This window comes from Peromyscus californicus, unplaced genomic scaffold (assembly GCF_007827085.1).
Source record: "Peromyscus californicus insignis strain IS unplaced genomic scaffold, ASM782708v3 Scaffold_9__1_contigs__length_137607984, whole genome shotgun sequence".
Taxonomy (NCBI): Eukaryota; Metazoa; Chordata; class Mammalia; order Rodentia; family Cricetidae; genus Peromyscus; species Peromyscus californicus.
Window position 1 is genome coordinate 114,898,550 of NW_026294617.1, and position 17,880 is coordinate 114,916,429.

General features: G+C 45.7%; 1 protein-coding gene across 1 annotated transcript in view; it reads right to left on the reverse strand.

The window, feature by feature from the left end:
• Dapp1 (dual adaptor of phosphotyrosine and 3-phosphoinositides 1) overlaps positions 1 to 4,701 on the reverse strand; it is a 50,801-nt gene extending 46,100 nt beyond the window's left edge. The window contains exon 1 of the mRNA XM_052731717.1: positions 4,475 to 4,701. Within this exon, the coding sequence (XP_052587677.1) occupies positions 4,475 to 4,575 (101 nt within the window). The 5' untranslated portion in view covers positions 4,576 to 4,701. The remainder of the gene's footprint in view (positions 1 to 4,474) is intronic.
• Positions 4,702 to 17,880: the final 13,179 nt, after the last annotated feature.

The window sequence follows — 17,880 nt, forward strand, 5'->3', positions numbered from 1 at the left end:
GCTTGTGTAATTTGCCTGAGGCTAGGGAGTAGTGGCCATGAAATCTCTGAGGAGACAGGATGGGGCATTCCTGGCTGCTGGAAGCAGGAATTCCAGGGACTCTTAGAAAGAACACAACAGTGGGTCTCTCCTCTTTTTCTTACCAGTAGGATGGACGAAGAGGGCACTTCTGTCTTTGAATTTCCAGACAAGGTTCCATAGGGAAGCTTAGTCTACCTCCATCTTAACCTCTGCGGAGGCTTTCATCTTTGTCAGCAGAGGTTGCCATGCCAACAGCTGTCCTTCCTGGGTCACCTTCCTTTGATAGCCGGATCTGTCTGCCTTACTGTCAATTAAAAGCTCTGAGACTCATCTGGAGATTTTCCTTAGACCTGTCTTTGAACCTTAGTAAAAGACCCACAGTCCTCCCCACCCTTCCCTCCGTGCCTGTGCGTCCTGGTGGACCTGGAGTGTGACCTGGCTGCTCCTCTGCCCATGCTCTCTGCAGGAGTGTCTGTGGTTGGGTTATAAGCCCTTATCAAATAAGACCTGGAAAACTGGACACAAGGCTCACCCAACACCACCCCCTGCCCTGCAGTTCGGACAGTCCTGTGGTCCTGGGCCCTGGGCCTTGTTGGGGTGTTGACATGGGGAGCTGTAGCTGGGTGGCCTGAGTGCTGGGCTTCTTAGTGCCTCTCGGTGTGGAAAGCGGAGGAGTGGACCTAGCTGGTCCCACAGAGCCAAGCTGGCCTTGCTCACTCCCTGGGCCTGCCCTGTTCCTGCACAAACAGAGCTTTGTTTTGCCTAGCCTCCAGGGCTCACTGATGCACTGAGGAGGAAAGTAAGTGCTTTTGACTGGCCCTCTAAAGGAGCTGAGTGGCTCGATGGGGTCCAAGTCTCTCCTAGAGACTATGCAGCCAGTGTTCTGCTAAAGTCCTGTGTGTGCTGGCAGGGCCAGGGCTGGATTTGCTGCAGTTCTGGGTTCAATTCACAGTATTTACATATTCCTGAGCCTGAAGAAAAATAGGGACCAAAGAACCAAGGTTAATCCCCCACCCCTTTGTGTGTGTGTATGCCTCCACTAAATTATCTCTTTACATCTATATAGTACACAAGGCCTCTATGTTAATATTCTGACCCGCCCCTTGAAATCCCACCCCTTGGGGCCACCCTGCATCGTGAAGTAAAAGACTCATTTTAAGGAAAAACTCTTTCTCTCTCTCTCTCTCTCTCTCTCTCTCTCTCTCTCTCTCTCTCTCTCTCTCCCTCTCTCTCCCTCTCTCTCTCTCCATTCCCACAAGGTGTGCATACCTCTGCTTTCTCTCCCTTCTCTTTCTTCCTAGTCTCTCTCTTTCCTATCTTTCTCTTCATCTCTCTATTATAATAAACTCCACTGAATGACTTTCCACACTGCCACCCCCTCTCATGCGTGGGATACCCTGGGGGCAAATTCGTAACACCCTGGTTTCATCCCGGGCACCGCACAAAACAAAACAACAACAACAAAAATCTAACCACTGAAATAGCCCAGTGAAATAATTTTAAAATTCATGTCATTAAACCTAGACATCTTTTATCTCTCCATTACAAAAAAAAAAAATTTTAAAAAATGGAGCTTTGAAAAAACTGGATTATTCTGGAGGCTTGGTACAGATCACGAATCACCAAAGTGGATTAAAGGTTCAAAGACTGAGTTTCATTAATACTCAGAATTTGGCCAGAGGCAACAGGTCCTTGCCAAGATTCTTCCCTTATCTCTTATGAGAAACCTATCACTGGTGTGCCGTTTGCCAGGGGCAAGGGTTGGCTTCTGCTAGTGATTAAATATTCAGGGTTGCAGGATGGAGCATAAATCACCAGCAGTTTTATTTGTTTATTGGTAGAGAAAATAGCTCCAACTGGCCAGTGTCTGGAAACACGGCAATTCTAGAAATCAAGGCTTTCTTTGTTCCCCACACAGGAAGACCATTGGTTATGTTTACATGAACTGTGTTCCTTACTGGTTTTCAAGGAGGTGAAACACACTAACATTGACTCTAGTGGCAATCACACCCTTAAAGTTGAAATGGGTGAATTTATATGTGAAATGCACCTCAATGGAGTTATTAGCCACAAGGTCCCAAACTCCCAAACAGAATGCCAGAACTTATTAGTGATTTTAAGATTTAGGGGCATGCCTACCAGAATTAAAATAAATGATAAAACTGTCCTTAACGCTTCAGAGAACATACATTGTGACCTTGATTCTCAATTCCAGTCCTGCTTTAGAGACTTGTAGAGGAAGGAAACGTTGACCCAAGAGACAGACATTTTTTTGTGCCATGCACGGCCTAGGCACCAAGAATTGAAACCAAACAAAAGCCAAAGAAGTGATTGAGTTGGTAGAGTTCATGCCTCGAATACTGGAAGCCCTGCATAAACTGAGGTGCGGTGCTATACACCTGTAATCCCAGCCCTTGGGAAGCGGAGTCAGGAGGACCAAGAAACTCAAGTCATCCTCATTTCCCTCAAATTGGAAGCTGCTACATGAGACCTTGTGTCAGGCATAAAAGCAAGAATAAAAAAAAATAAATAAAAATAAAAATGTCCCTGTCTGTCTTGCGCACAGAGAAGGTTGAGACCCATACTCTAGACGGTTTCTTCTACTGAAGTTTGCATTGTTCCTGAAATCAAATTCTTGACATTCAAGAAAAAGTCCAGGTCTTCTGAAATTGGAAAGTCTGGACCCAAGTATAGCACTTCCTTTGGGCCCTCTGGACTTAATATCAGGTGTGTACTCTGCCCAGGCGGGGAAGGCCGTGGCTCACCTGCAGTGGCATCATTCTGTCCCGAAATCTGCATCAGTGCCGGGCCCAGATGCACAGTCAGGTTTCAATTGTGTCCTCTGTGTGTGCTCAGAGTGCTGAAGCATAGATCCTGCTTTTAGGATTTGTTTAATTAAAGAGACAGTGTTAAGTGTTTTCTGGGTCTGACTTCTCCTTTGAGGTCTCTTCCTTCAGTGGGCCGAGGGGGCAGAAATAGCTACAATGCCTTATGAGCTGGTCAGTAAGGCTGCAGCTGTACTGCTCGCCTCTAAGCCCGGTTTGGATACTCTCAGAGGAGCCCTTACCCTCTTCTCTTTCAGATTCGAAGAGAGTCACAAAGAGATTCTGGGACTCTGAAGGCCACATAAGGAGCTTCCTTTATTGAAGATCCTAGCGGTCAAATCTGGTTTGCCAAATGAGGGCGCAGGTCTCAGCTGAGGCCTTAGCTTTGACTCTATGGAGTTATTGAGAGCTATTTTTAGAATTTTTATTAATTTGTTATTATAGGTGTACATGGTGTGTGTGTGTGCGCGCGCGTGTGTGTGTGAATGAGTATGTGGGTACCTGCCTGCCACATCACTCATGTGAAGGTCAGAGGACAACTCTGTGGAGTCGGCTCTCTCTTTCCACCACATGGTTCCAGGGAAAGAACTCGGGTTATCAGACTTAGCCTCAAGCACCTTCCTTTACGTGCTGAGCCAGCCGAGTGCTGTGAGAAGTTTTACAGTAGCGTAACACAAAGAGATACAATCTGTGCAGGGTAGACAGCGATTTCAACCCATCTTCAGAGGAGGGTGGAGCCTCGGGCAGGTGCAGCTCAGCTTTGTTATTTCACTGATGTGGCTGATAAGGACAGGGTTTAAACCCTTTGGTGCACGCTTTTGTCCTTTGCAAGATGACAGCAGGTCATATGTCATCGGCGATGAGGAATTCCAGCTGCTTACATAGACAGCAAGTCCAGCTTCCCCTCTCCTGGGAAGCACAGTGTGTGGGTGCCCCATCCTCTCTGAGTAGCCCTTTCTTCTTGACTAAATATCCTGATGAGCAGTGTCGTCCGGCTCCCTCCCTTCTGATGGTCTCACCTAACCTAAGCTTACCTACCTATCCATGTCAGAACTGCCACTCCCTTGTTCTTGGACTGTGGCTGTCTAAAAGGCTGTGTTGCCTTTACCCCTGTCTCTACACATCTATGCAAGAGCTCACAAGTGCCATGTCAAAAGGAAGAACCATATAATAATATAACCAGATTGCTGCACACACTTCCTTCTTTAGAAAAAAAAAAATCCCTTTTACTCAGAGCACTATAGCCTTTCTGTTTATGGAACCAGCAGCGCTCGAACTCTTCAACTCACGTTAATGATAAGCCAGAACACTATCAAAGAAACCAGGCATTTCTACTCACACATCCCACCTTCTCCACCTTCTGCCCCGGTTGTTAAAGGATGCCCAACAGTGGGTTTTTGTCTCATTTTCTCAATCTCACCGTTTTCACTTCTAGAAAAATAACTTAAACTTACACTTGTACAATGAATCAGCACCCCCCTCCCCAAGAGGAAGCTCCCACAAATCAACAGAATAGCCGGAAAGAAGATTGGGGTGGCAGAGGGGAGAGCCACACTGGAAACACTCACTGATCGAAGCGAACGTGGACATGGAGTGGCAAGTCACACTCACTAAGAAAGCGCTCTTACCCCAAGTCCTGGAGTAGGTCTGCTCCTCCATCCGACTGACCCCACAGCTCTGAGGGATCCTCGGCACTCATGTTCCTGCCCAGAAGTTCTGCTCTGCCCATTCGTCCCTTTGCTTCTGACTGCTGACCCCCTGCCAGGTGCTGGAGAGAGAGATGGGCTCCAGGCTGGACACACCACTCCTCAGTGAGACAGGAGCCTGCTGGGGCTGAGGCTCTGACTAGCTAGGAAGTGAAACTCCGTTGCTCCTCCCACTGACACTGCCACCCTGGGCCTGAGGCATGGGCAGGGTTGTTCTGTCAGTCAGGAAGTGTGTCAACTCGGCAGCACCTCTGACACCCACGGCGCATCACCAGGTCAGTTTTTGCCAAAGGAACTAGAAAGACCACCCACCCAGGATTGGACTATTGGTTCAAACTCTTGGTAGGAGGCCCAACTGTAGCTTCTCCCGAGTCCTGTTTGCCCACAATTTGTAGAGGAGTGTGTGTGCCCACACCCACCTCATACAATAGCACAAGGAACACCAAGGACACTTCTACATCAGAAACATCTTTTGAGCGGGTTAAAAGAAAATAGAGCTAAAAAAATAAAAGGGGAAAGGAAGGTAGGAAGGAAGGAAGGAAGGAAGGAAGGAAGGAAGGAAGGAAGGAAGGAAGGAAGGAAGGAAGAGAGGGAAAGAAGAGAGGGAAGGAGGGAGGGAAAGAAGAGAGGGAAGGAGGGAGGGAGGGAGGGAGGGAGGGAGGGAGGGAGGGAGGGAGGGAGGGAGGGAGGGAGGAAGCCAGGCAGTGGTGGTACCTGTCTTTAATCCAGCACTCGGGAGGAAGAGGCAGGTGGATCTCTGAGTTCTTGGCCAGCCTGTTCTGCAGAGTGAGTTCCAGGACAGCCAGGGCTACACAGAGAAACCCTGTCTCAAAAATAAAAAATTAGAGTCAAACAAGCAGTCTCACTGATCCTGGTTTGTTTTTGGGACTATCTCAGAATCTCTTTCCAATATCCCCTTGAGGCTTAGGTTGGGGGACAATTACTGTTTCTCTTATGGAAGGACTGGGGGCTGAGGCTGCCACAAGCATGCCCAAAGCCCTGGGTTCTATTCCCAGCACCACACAAAATCCTGTCATCTAGCATAGCACTCAGGAGGTAGAGGCAGAAAGATCAGAAGTTGGAGGCTACCCTCATCCATATGTTGAATTTGAGGCCAGCCTGGGCTATGAGAGTCCCTGTTTCAAAACCAAAACAAAAATAAACAAACAAGGGGAAGGATTGAGTGAAAAGGAGAAGTTATAAAATAGCAGCTGACTTGTCGTCTACCCCGGGGTTCACGTTAGTGCTCACTGGGCTGATGTATGCTGGAGATGCAGTGGTATCTAGACTCTTATACAGGGGAGAATTCCATCTGCCTGGAAGTGCAGCTGTGGGTGGATAAAGAACCTTTCTCAGCATGTACCTCCTCCATTATCCTATGATGAACTGGGGTTCACCAGGGGGCTATTGCATGTGGTACCATAAGGAACTTGCTAGAAGGAAGACCTGCCCCAGCATGCTCTACAGTGGGTTGTAGACTGTAGCTAGAGGCTGCTCATGTCGCCTCAGGAATCTTCTTCTCATCTCTGCTTCCCAGGGGTTCCTGAGGCCCTGGCTTCCTCTTCTTGCCACTGAGAAATTCCACAGTGCCCAGGGAGTCCTGAGGAGATCAGCTCTGATAGCACACACATAACTGAGCGTACAGGAGCAGCCACAGTGTTTTGGATAGAGGATTTTGTAGGCCAGGGAGGGAGCAGTGTGCACTGGGCAGAGGAAGCAGGACAACAGATTGGCTTTTTCCTTCTGTTAGTTATTATTTGGTGCAATATTATTCATTAAGTGGCATTGTTTACCTACTGTACAATAAAATCCACAAGGCACAACAAACCCCACTATAAGAGTTTATTAAGAGAAGGACAGAGGAGAATGTGCTTAGGCCTGTGGAAGATTGTGCAGGGAGAGAGAGGAAGAAGAAGAGGGGGGAGGAGTCTGTGACCTGCTTTTTATGGATCCCCACCCCCCACCCCCACCCCACCCCCGCAATGCACACATGGGCTTATGTAGGTATGCCACACATGCGCATAGATTACGTGATCACACAGCGCACGGATTACTAGGATGCAAAGCCCTGGAATGACTAAACATCTTGCTTGGCTACTGGACGGCGCACCTGCAGTCATGTAGCTGGGGGAGTGGCCAGGAATTCCAGCACCTTCCTGTATCCCTTTGATCAGTGTTTGACTGTCTTCTCCGTTCATTCCCATTTTAGCACATCCTGGGGTTTCCATTTTTCCTATTTTTTTTTTTTTTTTTTTTTATCTTTTTAGGAGGAAGGGAATAACAACCTAAGAGGACTCCTTCCTTCTTCTCACCTTCCTGGCCTCCCTCCCTATCTTGTTCCCCATCTATTGCCTTCTCCCTTTGATAACAGCCTTCCCCCTCATCACTCCCTCTCCCCAGGCATCCTACCTTCCAAGGCCTGCTCGCTGATCTACACACCCAGCCTTGTTCTGCACTATCTGCCACAATTAAGAGCTGCTGCTTACAAAATGCTGAGAAGTGCACAGACGTCTTTAACAGCATACTTTGTACTAGATCATTTAGATGTTGCTTTTATCTTATTTATCTCTTTTAAATTTTTATTTATTTATTTATTTGCTTGTTTATTTATTTATTTTGGTTTTTTGAGACAGGGTTTCTCTGTGTAGTCATGACTGTCCTGGAACTCACTCTGTAGACCAGGCTGGCCTCAAACTCATAGAGATCTGCCTGCCTCTGTCTCCCAAGTGCTGGGATTAAAGGCATGAGCCACCACTGCTGGCTGTCTTATTTACCTTAATTTACTGTTTTATGCATATGAGTGCTTTGTCTGCTCTTATGCCTGTATGTGCACCATATGTGTATTCCCAGTGCCCATAAAATTGGAAGAGGGTATCCAATTCCCTGGAACTGGAGGAATTGTAGTTACAGAGCTGTGAGCCGCAACATGGGGCCTGAGAATAAGTTATGACCACCTGTGAAAGCAGTAAATGCTACTAAGCCATCTCTCTCCAATCCTTACTTTTTTGTTTATTAAGGAACCTAATTTTTGCTTTCAAATACCCTCTCAAGGTATGTATACATAAAGCAGTTTGAACAATTTTGGACTATCTTATTTTTCGTTGATTTCTTTCCCTTTGGCTATGCTGGGGACTAAACTCATGCATTCTAGGTAAGCATTCTACCAATGAATTACAACTGGAATCATCGTGTGTGTGTGTGTGTGTGTGTGTGTGTGTGTGTGTGTGTGTGTGTGTGGTGTGGGGTGGTGTGTATGTGTTCACATATGTGCAGGTATGTGGAATCTTAAAGCTGACATCAAGTATTTTTCTTGATTGCTTACCATTTTATTAGTTCGGCAAGGTCTCCCTCTGAACTAGGTTAGTCTAACCAGCCAGCTTGCCTTTAAGATCGTTGTCTCTGCCTTCTGAGTGCTGGCATTGCAGGCAGCTTCCACATCTGCCTGGGTTTCAGCTGAGTCCTGGAATCTGAACTCTGGTCCTCACGCTCACATAGTAGGTGCTTTACCCTTTGTGCCGTCTGCTCATTCCTCTGACCATCTTTTCAGAAACATTTTACTGATCAAAATCTGGTAAGCCTTTCTTTAAATTATCACATTAATATCATGACTGCTGTTATAAACAATAAATAGAGCACTAATTTGTCCAAATTTTAATTTCATTAGAAGTTGGGTGTGGCAGGGCGCTGGTGATGCATGTCTTTAATGCCAGCACTTAGGAGGCAGAAGCAGGCAGATCTCTATGAGTTCGAGGCCAGCCTGGTCTACACAGTGAGTTCCAGGACACCCAGGAGTACACAGAGAAACACTGTCTCAAAAAAACAAAACAAAACAAAAAACCAAACAAACAAAAAGAAGAAGTTGGGTGTGGTGGCATGCATCTGTAATTCCAGAGTTTGAACTAACCTGTACTGCATATGGAGTTCCAGGCCAATGTGGGCTACCGAATGAGACATTATCTCAAACAAACAAACAAACAAAATCCCAAATATAAAAATGTGCTTCATTAGAAGAAAGACATCTAGGCCAGGCGGTGGTGGTGCACACCTTTAATCCCAGCACTTGGGAGGCAGAGACAGGTGGATCTCTGTGAGTTCGAGGCTAGCCTGGTCTACAAAGTGAGTTCCAGGGCAGCCTCCAAAAAAAACTACACAGAGAAACCCTGTCTCAAAAAACCAAAACCAAAACCAAAACAAACAAACAACAACAACAAAAAAAACCTAGAAGAAAGACATCTAACACTTGACACTCCTCTAATGAGAGGTAGGGAGAAGAAATCACTCCTTGGAACTGTAGACTGCCTTTGAATTTTCTTATCTATTTATCTTTTCAGGAAACTCAGAGATCACAGCATTTGCCTTTCATCTAGTCACCTGACAAGCCATCAACAGAGAGAATGGTCCTCTGAGCTCCTCTGGTGCTGTTTGTTGTTAAACATGGCCTCCTTGCCTCCAGATCTCAGTGCAGATGGGAGATACAGGATTTGCTCAGAATTACCTCGAACTGAAGTTACCAGGCTAAGGGTTGAGGTGCCTCATTTTAGTGAGCCTTTTGGTGCTATGACAAACCATCTGAACAAACATATGGAAGAAAAGATTTAGTCCATGGTGAGCTGGCTCCATTCCTGGGACCTGGGGTAAAGCAGACACTGTGGCAGTGGGCATGTGTAGAGGAATTTTAGTGCATGCAGCTGGAATGTAAGAGAAGGAGGAAGAAGGACCAAGGCATACCCTTCAAAGACACCCCTCCAGTAACCTCAGCTATCAGCGAGGAGCCACATTCCTTAACCCACCACCTTCTCATCATCCATCCATTTTGAATCCATCAGTGGACTAAACCACCTCTGGCATCACTGCACAGACCACACATGGGTGTGTTTTACTAATTCCAGTGTCTCTAATTCCAATCAACTTGACGGTCAAGACTAGCCATTATGAGCCCGCCCTGTTTCCACCTGCCTGTCCTCCCCACTCTTCAACAGGATAGTCTTCATCTCACACTGAGCTGAGGGCTATAGAAATAACTGCCAATCATTTTTCACTGCAGGCCGGTTTCCCAGAGTGAGGTCCACCAGAGCTCCTCCTAATTCTGAGGGCAAGCTCTGTTTCTTTTAAATATGAACTGATGAACTTTACTTCAGATCAGTTCTGTGATCTCCACTACAACAGTAAATGATCTCAAAGGCTGAGTCAATTTATGCTCTAAGTTATCTGCGCTCTATTTCATTTTATTCTCTTATCCATATAAGCAGCCCCAGGTTCTATATTAGATAAGACTGTTACGAATTATTGTGGTGGGGGTACCCCAAGGGTATCCCGCACGTGCAGGGAAACATGCTGGGCAGATGCAGCAGCAGGCTGGGCAGATGCACGCCGTGTGGGCACGATGGCCACAGAGGTGGCCAGTAATTCACAACCCAGATGCTGCAGCCATGTAGAAAGTTTATTATAATAGAGAGATGAAGAGAAAGATAGGAAAGAGAGACACAGAGAGAAAGAGAGAGGAGAGAGATAAAGAGGTTGAGGGTACATACCTTGTGGGAGGAAAATCAGAAGAGAGAGAGGAAGGGGAGGAGTGTTTCCTTAGAACGAGGCTTTTACATCAGGATGCAGGGTGGAGCCAAGGGGCATCCTGTATCTCCTTCGAGAAGACGAATGGCCGCAGAAGAACTTGCACCTGGAAGCTTATGGCAAGGCTGTCCATGGAGCGAAAAGCTGAGATCCTGCCCAGACTGTGAATAAGAAGAACAACAAGGTTGGTTGTCCTCTCTGCCAAGACAGGTAGGAGGACCTCCCCCTGAAATTTCTATTTCACAGAAATTCTGTCAGATCTTCTGGGCTTATCAGATGAACAAATGCTACCTTTGACGCCTCTGTCCCCCAGCAACCACAGAGAGACTTAGGATTGCTGCCTAGGTAGCTGGAAAGCTGTCTCACTTCTCCTTAAATTTATCCTTCTCAGATCTGATGATGTTTGATGACTAGAGTATCAGTTTAACAGTCCCAATTCCAAGAGTATATATACATATATGTGCTCTCCAATTACAGACAGGCATGCCTCATTCACAGACTTCATGGTACAGGATAGACCGGTTTCAGATATAACTCCAGAGGTTCAAAGTTTTAATACTAATAAATGCAGCTTTGATAATCTGATAGAACATTGACAACAAAGAGTTCTTAAGAGTCCTTAAATGGATTTCTAACCCTTTTGCCATGATGTAAATCCATTTCAGCTGTCATACAGATACCTACAGGCTCCTGGGAAAAGTTTTGCTACTTCATCAAGAAATCTGGTCTGATGAAAACTAACAATCTCCAGAGCTCATTTCTGACCCCACCTATTTTTTGAGCACATTTTGCAGATTCATTGTTCCCTCCTGATAGACAAAGAAACAGCAGATGCCATGGCTTCTCTACTCCTGATTTGGCATATCAGTTTCCCCGCAAGCTCCTGGAACAACATGGCTGCAACCTGCATCCTCAGCTCCCTCAAAGAACACTCCTGAAATCTTCCACTGTGCGTGACTCCTGGCTTCCCCCCTCCCCACTTCACCCCTTGCCAGCTTGAAGTAGCCTCAAGAATACAGCATCCTTGTTCCCCTACTGGCTCCCATAACTCAGCTTTTTTTTTTTATAATAATCAAAACAGGGGAATGTTAATATTCGGATCTGCCCCTTGAAATCCCACCCCTTGGCACCGCCCTCTGTCCTGACATAAAAGCTTCATTCTAAGGAAAAACTCCTCCCCTGCCTCTCTCTCTCTCTCTTCTGGTTTTCCTCCCACAAGGTGCATTCTCTCTCTCTCTCTCTCTCTCTCTCTCTCTCTCTCTCTCTCTCTCTCTCCTCTCTTTTTCTCTCTGTGTCTCTCTTTCCTATTTTTCTTCATCTCTCTATTATAATAAACTCTCCATGTGGATGCAGCATCTGGCATGTGAATTGCTGGCCACCACAGCCATGCCCACGTGGCATGCATCTGCCCAGCCCGCCACTGCATATGCCCAGCATGTTTCCCTGCACGTGTGGCACACTCTCGGGGATCCCCACACACAATAATTCATAACAAAGACCACCTAGATATGATTATAACTTGCCCGACTGAAGGTATAAAATTTACCCTAAACACTTCCTCTCCCAAGAAATCAGGAAACTGGAAATAGAAGGAGTTTCCTAAAAAATGAGATGGATACATATATAAACTCTGGATTTAATCTCTCCAGCATGTCCTTTAGAAGAAGTGTAATGGATTGAGTACATCTGGAGATGCCCAGATTCACATGTTGAATACCTAACCACCAGGGTGGGAGCTCTAGGTGGCAGGGCATTTGGGGTGATTAAGATCCCATTTTAATCTTTATGAACACATCCCATCTTTATGAACACAATCAGTGATCTTATTAAAAGGACCCTAGGAAACAGCCTTGTCCTCTCTACCACATGAGGCTATAGTGAGACGTCATCAAACCACAACTTTGAAAAGGGGCCTCACCAGAATCTAAGCATACTGGCACATGCTTGAGTTGGATCTGCAGCCTCTGGACTGTGGGAAAGAAATGTGTTATTTATGAGCTACTTGGTTGACAGGACTTCGTTAGAGCAGCCCAAACTCATAAGGACACATGGTTCATGGGAGGACTTAGAACACTGAAAACAGAATCCCAGAAGACCCACGATGTGCACTCCCGGGCTCTCAATAAGTATTTCGTGAAGGTTACTTTTAGTCACCCAGGAAGGAAAGACAGACAAGTGGACTTCCAGCTAGGTGAGCTCTTGAGTCTTTAGGGGTCACCACTGGTCACATGCCTCTGCTCGCCAGGCCATCCTACTGCTGGCTTACCGTTCTCTCATTTCTCGTGGGGGTGACTTTGCTGGCTTTAGGTCAGTTTTTCTTCTGCTAATCTATTCAGCCTGCGTCATGCTGAGTTATCCTTGATCTCCAAATGTGCTGTGGTGCATGTTTGGTACTATCCAGAGTGGAAGTCTACTGTCAATGGTTTCTAAGATCCCTCATCATTTAGTGAATGTGTGTCAAGTTTATATAGTCAGTGTTCTGTCTATATGGGTGTTTTTATTCAAACACTTTCAAAAGTCCAGAGTCCAATGTGATTTCTGAGACCAACAGCCATCTCTTAAACTGTGAGCCTTTGTAAAATGAAGGGGGAAGGTCGCATACTTCCAGTACATCATAGCATGGAGCAAACATTCTTATTCCCAAGGGATATAGACAAAAGCAGCATACAAACAAAAAATGAGACCAAAACCAAGCAGAGACAAAAACGAAACCCTGAAGCTCCATGTCTCTGGGACTCATAATGACATCATGTGTGCTCCAATGACTTTTGTTTCCTGAAGCAAATGTGGCCCCTGTCTTGAGCCAGCTCCACTCAGTGCCTGCAGCTTTCCTTTCGTGTTTCTGTCACCTCCAACACCCTGGAGCCTCCACTGAATTTTACACCTCACCTTCATAGCTTCAAAGGCCTCTCAGAGTCTCTTTATAGGGAATCCAACACTGCCACACATCATCTGGCCTCATGGCTTTTTGGAATCACAAGCCTACATGACCCCTTAATTGTTGAATTTTGCATGATTTCAAAACAAGCACCACAGAAAGGATACTACATTCTGCTTCCAGATTGAGATGCAACCTAGTCCCTTTTGATGACGGATGCAGTAGCTCTGTGTGCTTGTCTGTCTGAACTTGGTAAAACACTTCTCTAGGCAACTACCTTCCATCAGTGAACCCTGAAGTGTGTATCTTCTAAAGTGCTTTCTTTCACACAAATTGTACTGTTGTACCCTGGGGTTCTTCGTATGTGGAATCTTGCCCTTGAAGTATCTTTCCTATTGGCCCAGTGCAAAGTCGACAGATCTTCTCTGATGGTACCAACCTCTTCAACAATGACAAATACTTTGTCTGTAGCCAATTTGTCTATAACTTTAAACACATACTCCTTTTTCACACCACCTACTCAATGTTCATAACTTTCTACTCTCTCTCAACCAGAAATTTGACCAAGAGTAATGAGTAGTAACATTGCCATAATGTGGATATTATGCTTTCTCAAATTTCCACTAAACAAATTAGATTAATTTTGAATTTGGTCTTACACAAGTTTTCAGGTCTGGTAGAAGTCAGCCAGGTCTTTTCCCAGAATAACCTCATTCCTGATAGATTCCTGATTCCTCTCCCAAACCTCATAAGCTTAATCTTTCCTGCCTGTATTTCAGTCGGCATTCTTGTGTCCTGAACTCCACCAGACAGATCTATTATAAGCTCTGCCTATAACATTCTAGGTCCTCTTTTTCCCTCATCTCCAGACATTTCTGCATTCTCTCAGCAGAAGACATTTCCCAAAGTCTAAGAACTGCATGGTCAGCTTTAGCCATAATTGTTACCCACATTTTCAATATCAACTTTCCTTATTTGGTACAGTGTTCATTGCTGTGACCAAATGCCAGCCAAGAAGCACCTTGCGGGAAGAAGCATGTGTCTTGGCTCACAGTTTGAGAGGATACAGTGAATGATGGTGGCGAAGGCATAGGAGCAGGTGGGTCCACAGCCGCGGGAGCACACGTCTGGGACTCCTTGCTGCCCCACATCTTAGTGCAACAGGACTCAGAGAGATCAAGGGCAATTTTAAGCAGAGATAGCTTTGCTGACTGACTTAGTCCATCAGTCATACCTGTGTATGTCTAAATCGCAACTTCAGACAGACTCTAAAATCTTATGCAAAATGAAGAGTGGGTCTAAATAGGCCAAGAGCAGGAAGTTGGAGGAGGTTGAAGAACGGTGTCTCCAATTGTCCCACTGTGTCTGGGAGACTGTTTCCCTGTAGTTACCCACCGCCTCTGATTCCTCTGCTGCTATACCCCCTCTGAGCCTTGGGATACAGATGTCCCATTTAGGGCTGGACATTCTGCAATCACTTATTCTCTGCATTTAGACCAGCTGTGGGTCTCTCTGTTAACCACCACCTACTGCGTCTCAGGGCAGCTGCACATATAAATTCACTGTGGTTGTGACAGCTTGTGCAAGCGCAAACAGACCCAATTCACAACTCGGAGAAGGAAGGTGGGCACAAAGTCCCACTCCTAGACAAGGAGCTAGTGGCAGTTGGTAGCTACTAGGAGAGGAAGCATCAATTTTCTTTAACACTGTGTTCCCTGGTAAGTTGACGATGTTCCAGTGGAAGACCACACACTCAAGAATATATGGGCATGGGCTAGAGAGATGGCTCAGTGATTGGAAGCACTGATTGCTCTTCCAGAGGACCCAGGTTCAATTCCCAGCACTCACATGGCAGCTCACACCTATGTGTAACTCCAGGATCCAACCCCCTCACACAGAAATACATTCAGGCAAAACACCAATGTATATAAAATAAAAATAAAAAAATTTAAAAAAGAATATATGGACAGTACATATTGGACTTCATGGGGGAAAGAAAAGAGAGGCTACAGAGTTGGGAGAACCTGGGAGGAGTTAGGAGAGCAGGTGAATATTATGAAAACATAGTATATGAAAACTTCAAAGAACTAACCATTTTTAAAGAAAGGGCTATGATTCCATATTGCTGCAGTATTCACAATAGTGAAGTTATGAAGCCAAAATAGGTGTCTGACAACAAAGGTAAACATATTTTACATATACATATACAATACAACACAATACATAAGAAGAATGCAATTATATCATTTGTGGGAGAATGGAGACAGGCAGGACAGCTGGAGACAATTCTATGAAGTGAATTAAGCCAGTCTCTGAAAGACAGATATTATGTCGTGTCTCTCATCTGTGGTTTCTAGATTTCATATAGTCACATAAATTATGCACATGTATTTTAAATGAAAGCAAATCCAAAATTGTATAGGGGAAATAAAGAGGACTCATAGGAGTAGGGTGAGAAGGGAGGGTGGGAAATAACGCAAGTGTAAATGTGCTCAACATATAGTATATACTCATAAGAAATTCTGAAATAATAATATTAGAATATATATCTATATGTTTATATTTGAATTATGCCTCCAAACTTTGCTCTGCCCCAGCGTAATACAGGCCATTAATGAGAAGATGTCTAGAGTTATTATCACCTTTCTTCTTCTCCATGGCAGATTATAATTTACATCGGCTTTGTTTTAATCCAGTAAAAGAATGTTCATTTGCTCATATCGGCCTCTCCTTGTGTTTAGAAAGTCCTTCCCCTACACCACGGGGCCAACTCTTTCTCATTTGTCAAGTGCCTGCATACGTTTTGTCTTTTCCTGTTGATTTGAATGGGTCTTCTAGCTCTACCCTCTGCTGACTAGATTATGTGAATTTTCTGGTGGCTAAACTTTCCTACTGGTGGCACATACCTTGCATATCTCTGCCACAACATCATTTTGCTACTATGTTGAGATGAAACATACTTTTTTTTTTCTTGATCTATTGGTTAGACAAAGAAAATGTTTAGGGGAGAGTTTGTTTCTTGTAACTTTTAAAAAACAAATATTCAGAGTTACTTACGCCCCTTTGCATCCATGCGCAACATATACACACTGTAAGGGCGGTTGTCTGTGCTTCACCCCTGAAGCACCTCCCCTAGGAGGCAGCAGGTAACTGCTAGGTACCTGCCCCCACCTGGGGCGTGGCTGAGACAGGGACCCCTTAAGACCAGAGATGCATACATGCTACCTCGTGATCCTGGATGTTGGATGTTGGACCGCAGACCAAGTCAGAGTACTCCAGAGAACTGCGTTGGACTGTGTCTCACCTCTCCTGGATCCCTTAACAGATCCCTCTGCTTGCTATAAGTTCACCCAAAATAAACCCTTTTTGACTATCAGATAAACTACGTGGAATGGCCTCTTTAATTTCCTCTACAATATACTTCATGTCAATGCTCAGGATCATTTGTATTTAACACACCTCCTGTCCCAGTAGGTGCACATGACCTTAGACAGCAGTGTTCCTACAGCATTCCAGCCATCAGAAGGCCCATGTGGCCGAGGGGTAAGAAGAACACTGCACTCTCCATGCCCCCCGATTTCCTAGAACCGCAGAGTAGCTTTCCAACACGGATCATTAGGCTCCTTCTTCTGCCAAGCCTTCACTGCACCACTCACTTTACCACTTTAAGACCCGGTGTCCTGAAATATGCTCACATCTGCATTTGGGGGTTAGTGTGACAGGTGCTGTTCGTGCTGATGAAGCGAGACGCCATCTGCATGGAAAGGTCGTGCTTAATCATCTCGGCACTGATTTCTGAACAGTGAAAGCATGGGCTGAAATGAAACCTCCAACTTTCCAGTTAATGTATTTAGGCAGCAAAAGCAGCCGCTGACTCAACACAATGAGACCGAGTCAGCTGAGCTCTGTTGGCCGCCGTGGGCCTTAGCCTTCCATTGCTCTGTCTTCTTCGTTGACCCTCATCTATTAATTAATAGATGCCAGTGACAATGAGCAAAAGTGAGTGCAGCAACTGGCCAGCTGTGGCATTTGTGAGACTTTTGGCTTCCTAGAGGCATCAGCATAAACTTAAACATGAACATGGGTCAACTTTAAAATTGCCAGTGGCGGCAAGAGTGAGGGGACAGCTCGGCCGAGGTGTCTGAACACACAGAAGTGACTGGGAACCCATTCAACGACAGGGAAACCATGCCTGGTGCTGGACACCTAGCCAACCAACTACCTGGCACTAATGAAGTCATGGGTCTTGGAAGGGAACCTACCACTGCCACTTGGCCAAGCCAGCCCAAGCCCTGACCACATTCTGAACATTTGCTCTTATACCGAAAGGTACATGCAGTCCTCACACCTCATCCAAGAAACTTCTCTTTGCAACAGACGGACGGTTACAGAAAACCACAACTGACCCAAATGCGGAGTGGTGGTGCTCAGTCCCAACAGATACATCGACAACCCAACTCCTGGACCTAAGGTCCGGGGTCATAGCAGAGCAGGGAGCAGAATGATTGGAAGGGCCAGAGAAGCAGGAACTTTGCTGTGAGAGCGTCTCCTAGAAGTGTCAGAGAAGCTACCCCAGGAAGACGCACCAGCGGCTGCCTGGACATGACCAGAACAAGGGCACCACCACTAGACACGCTGACATGGAAGGGAGAAAGCTTCCGAGGCTCAAACCTAGCACAGGATCGCTGAGAGCAGGAGAAATGGCCCTCCCCAGGGAAGGGCCTCCAAAAGGTTATTCAAAACCAAGTGGTCAGCCCTGAAAACACACATACAAGGAACATTATGGGGACTTAGCAGCTGTGTGTGTATCTTTAGACACACACATGCACATGCACACGTATAACAGCAATTAAAGAGGCCAAGAATTTGAGAGGAAGCAAGG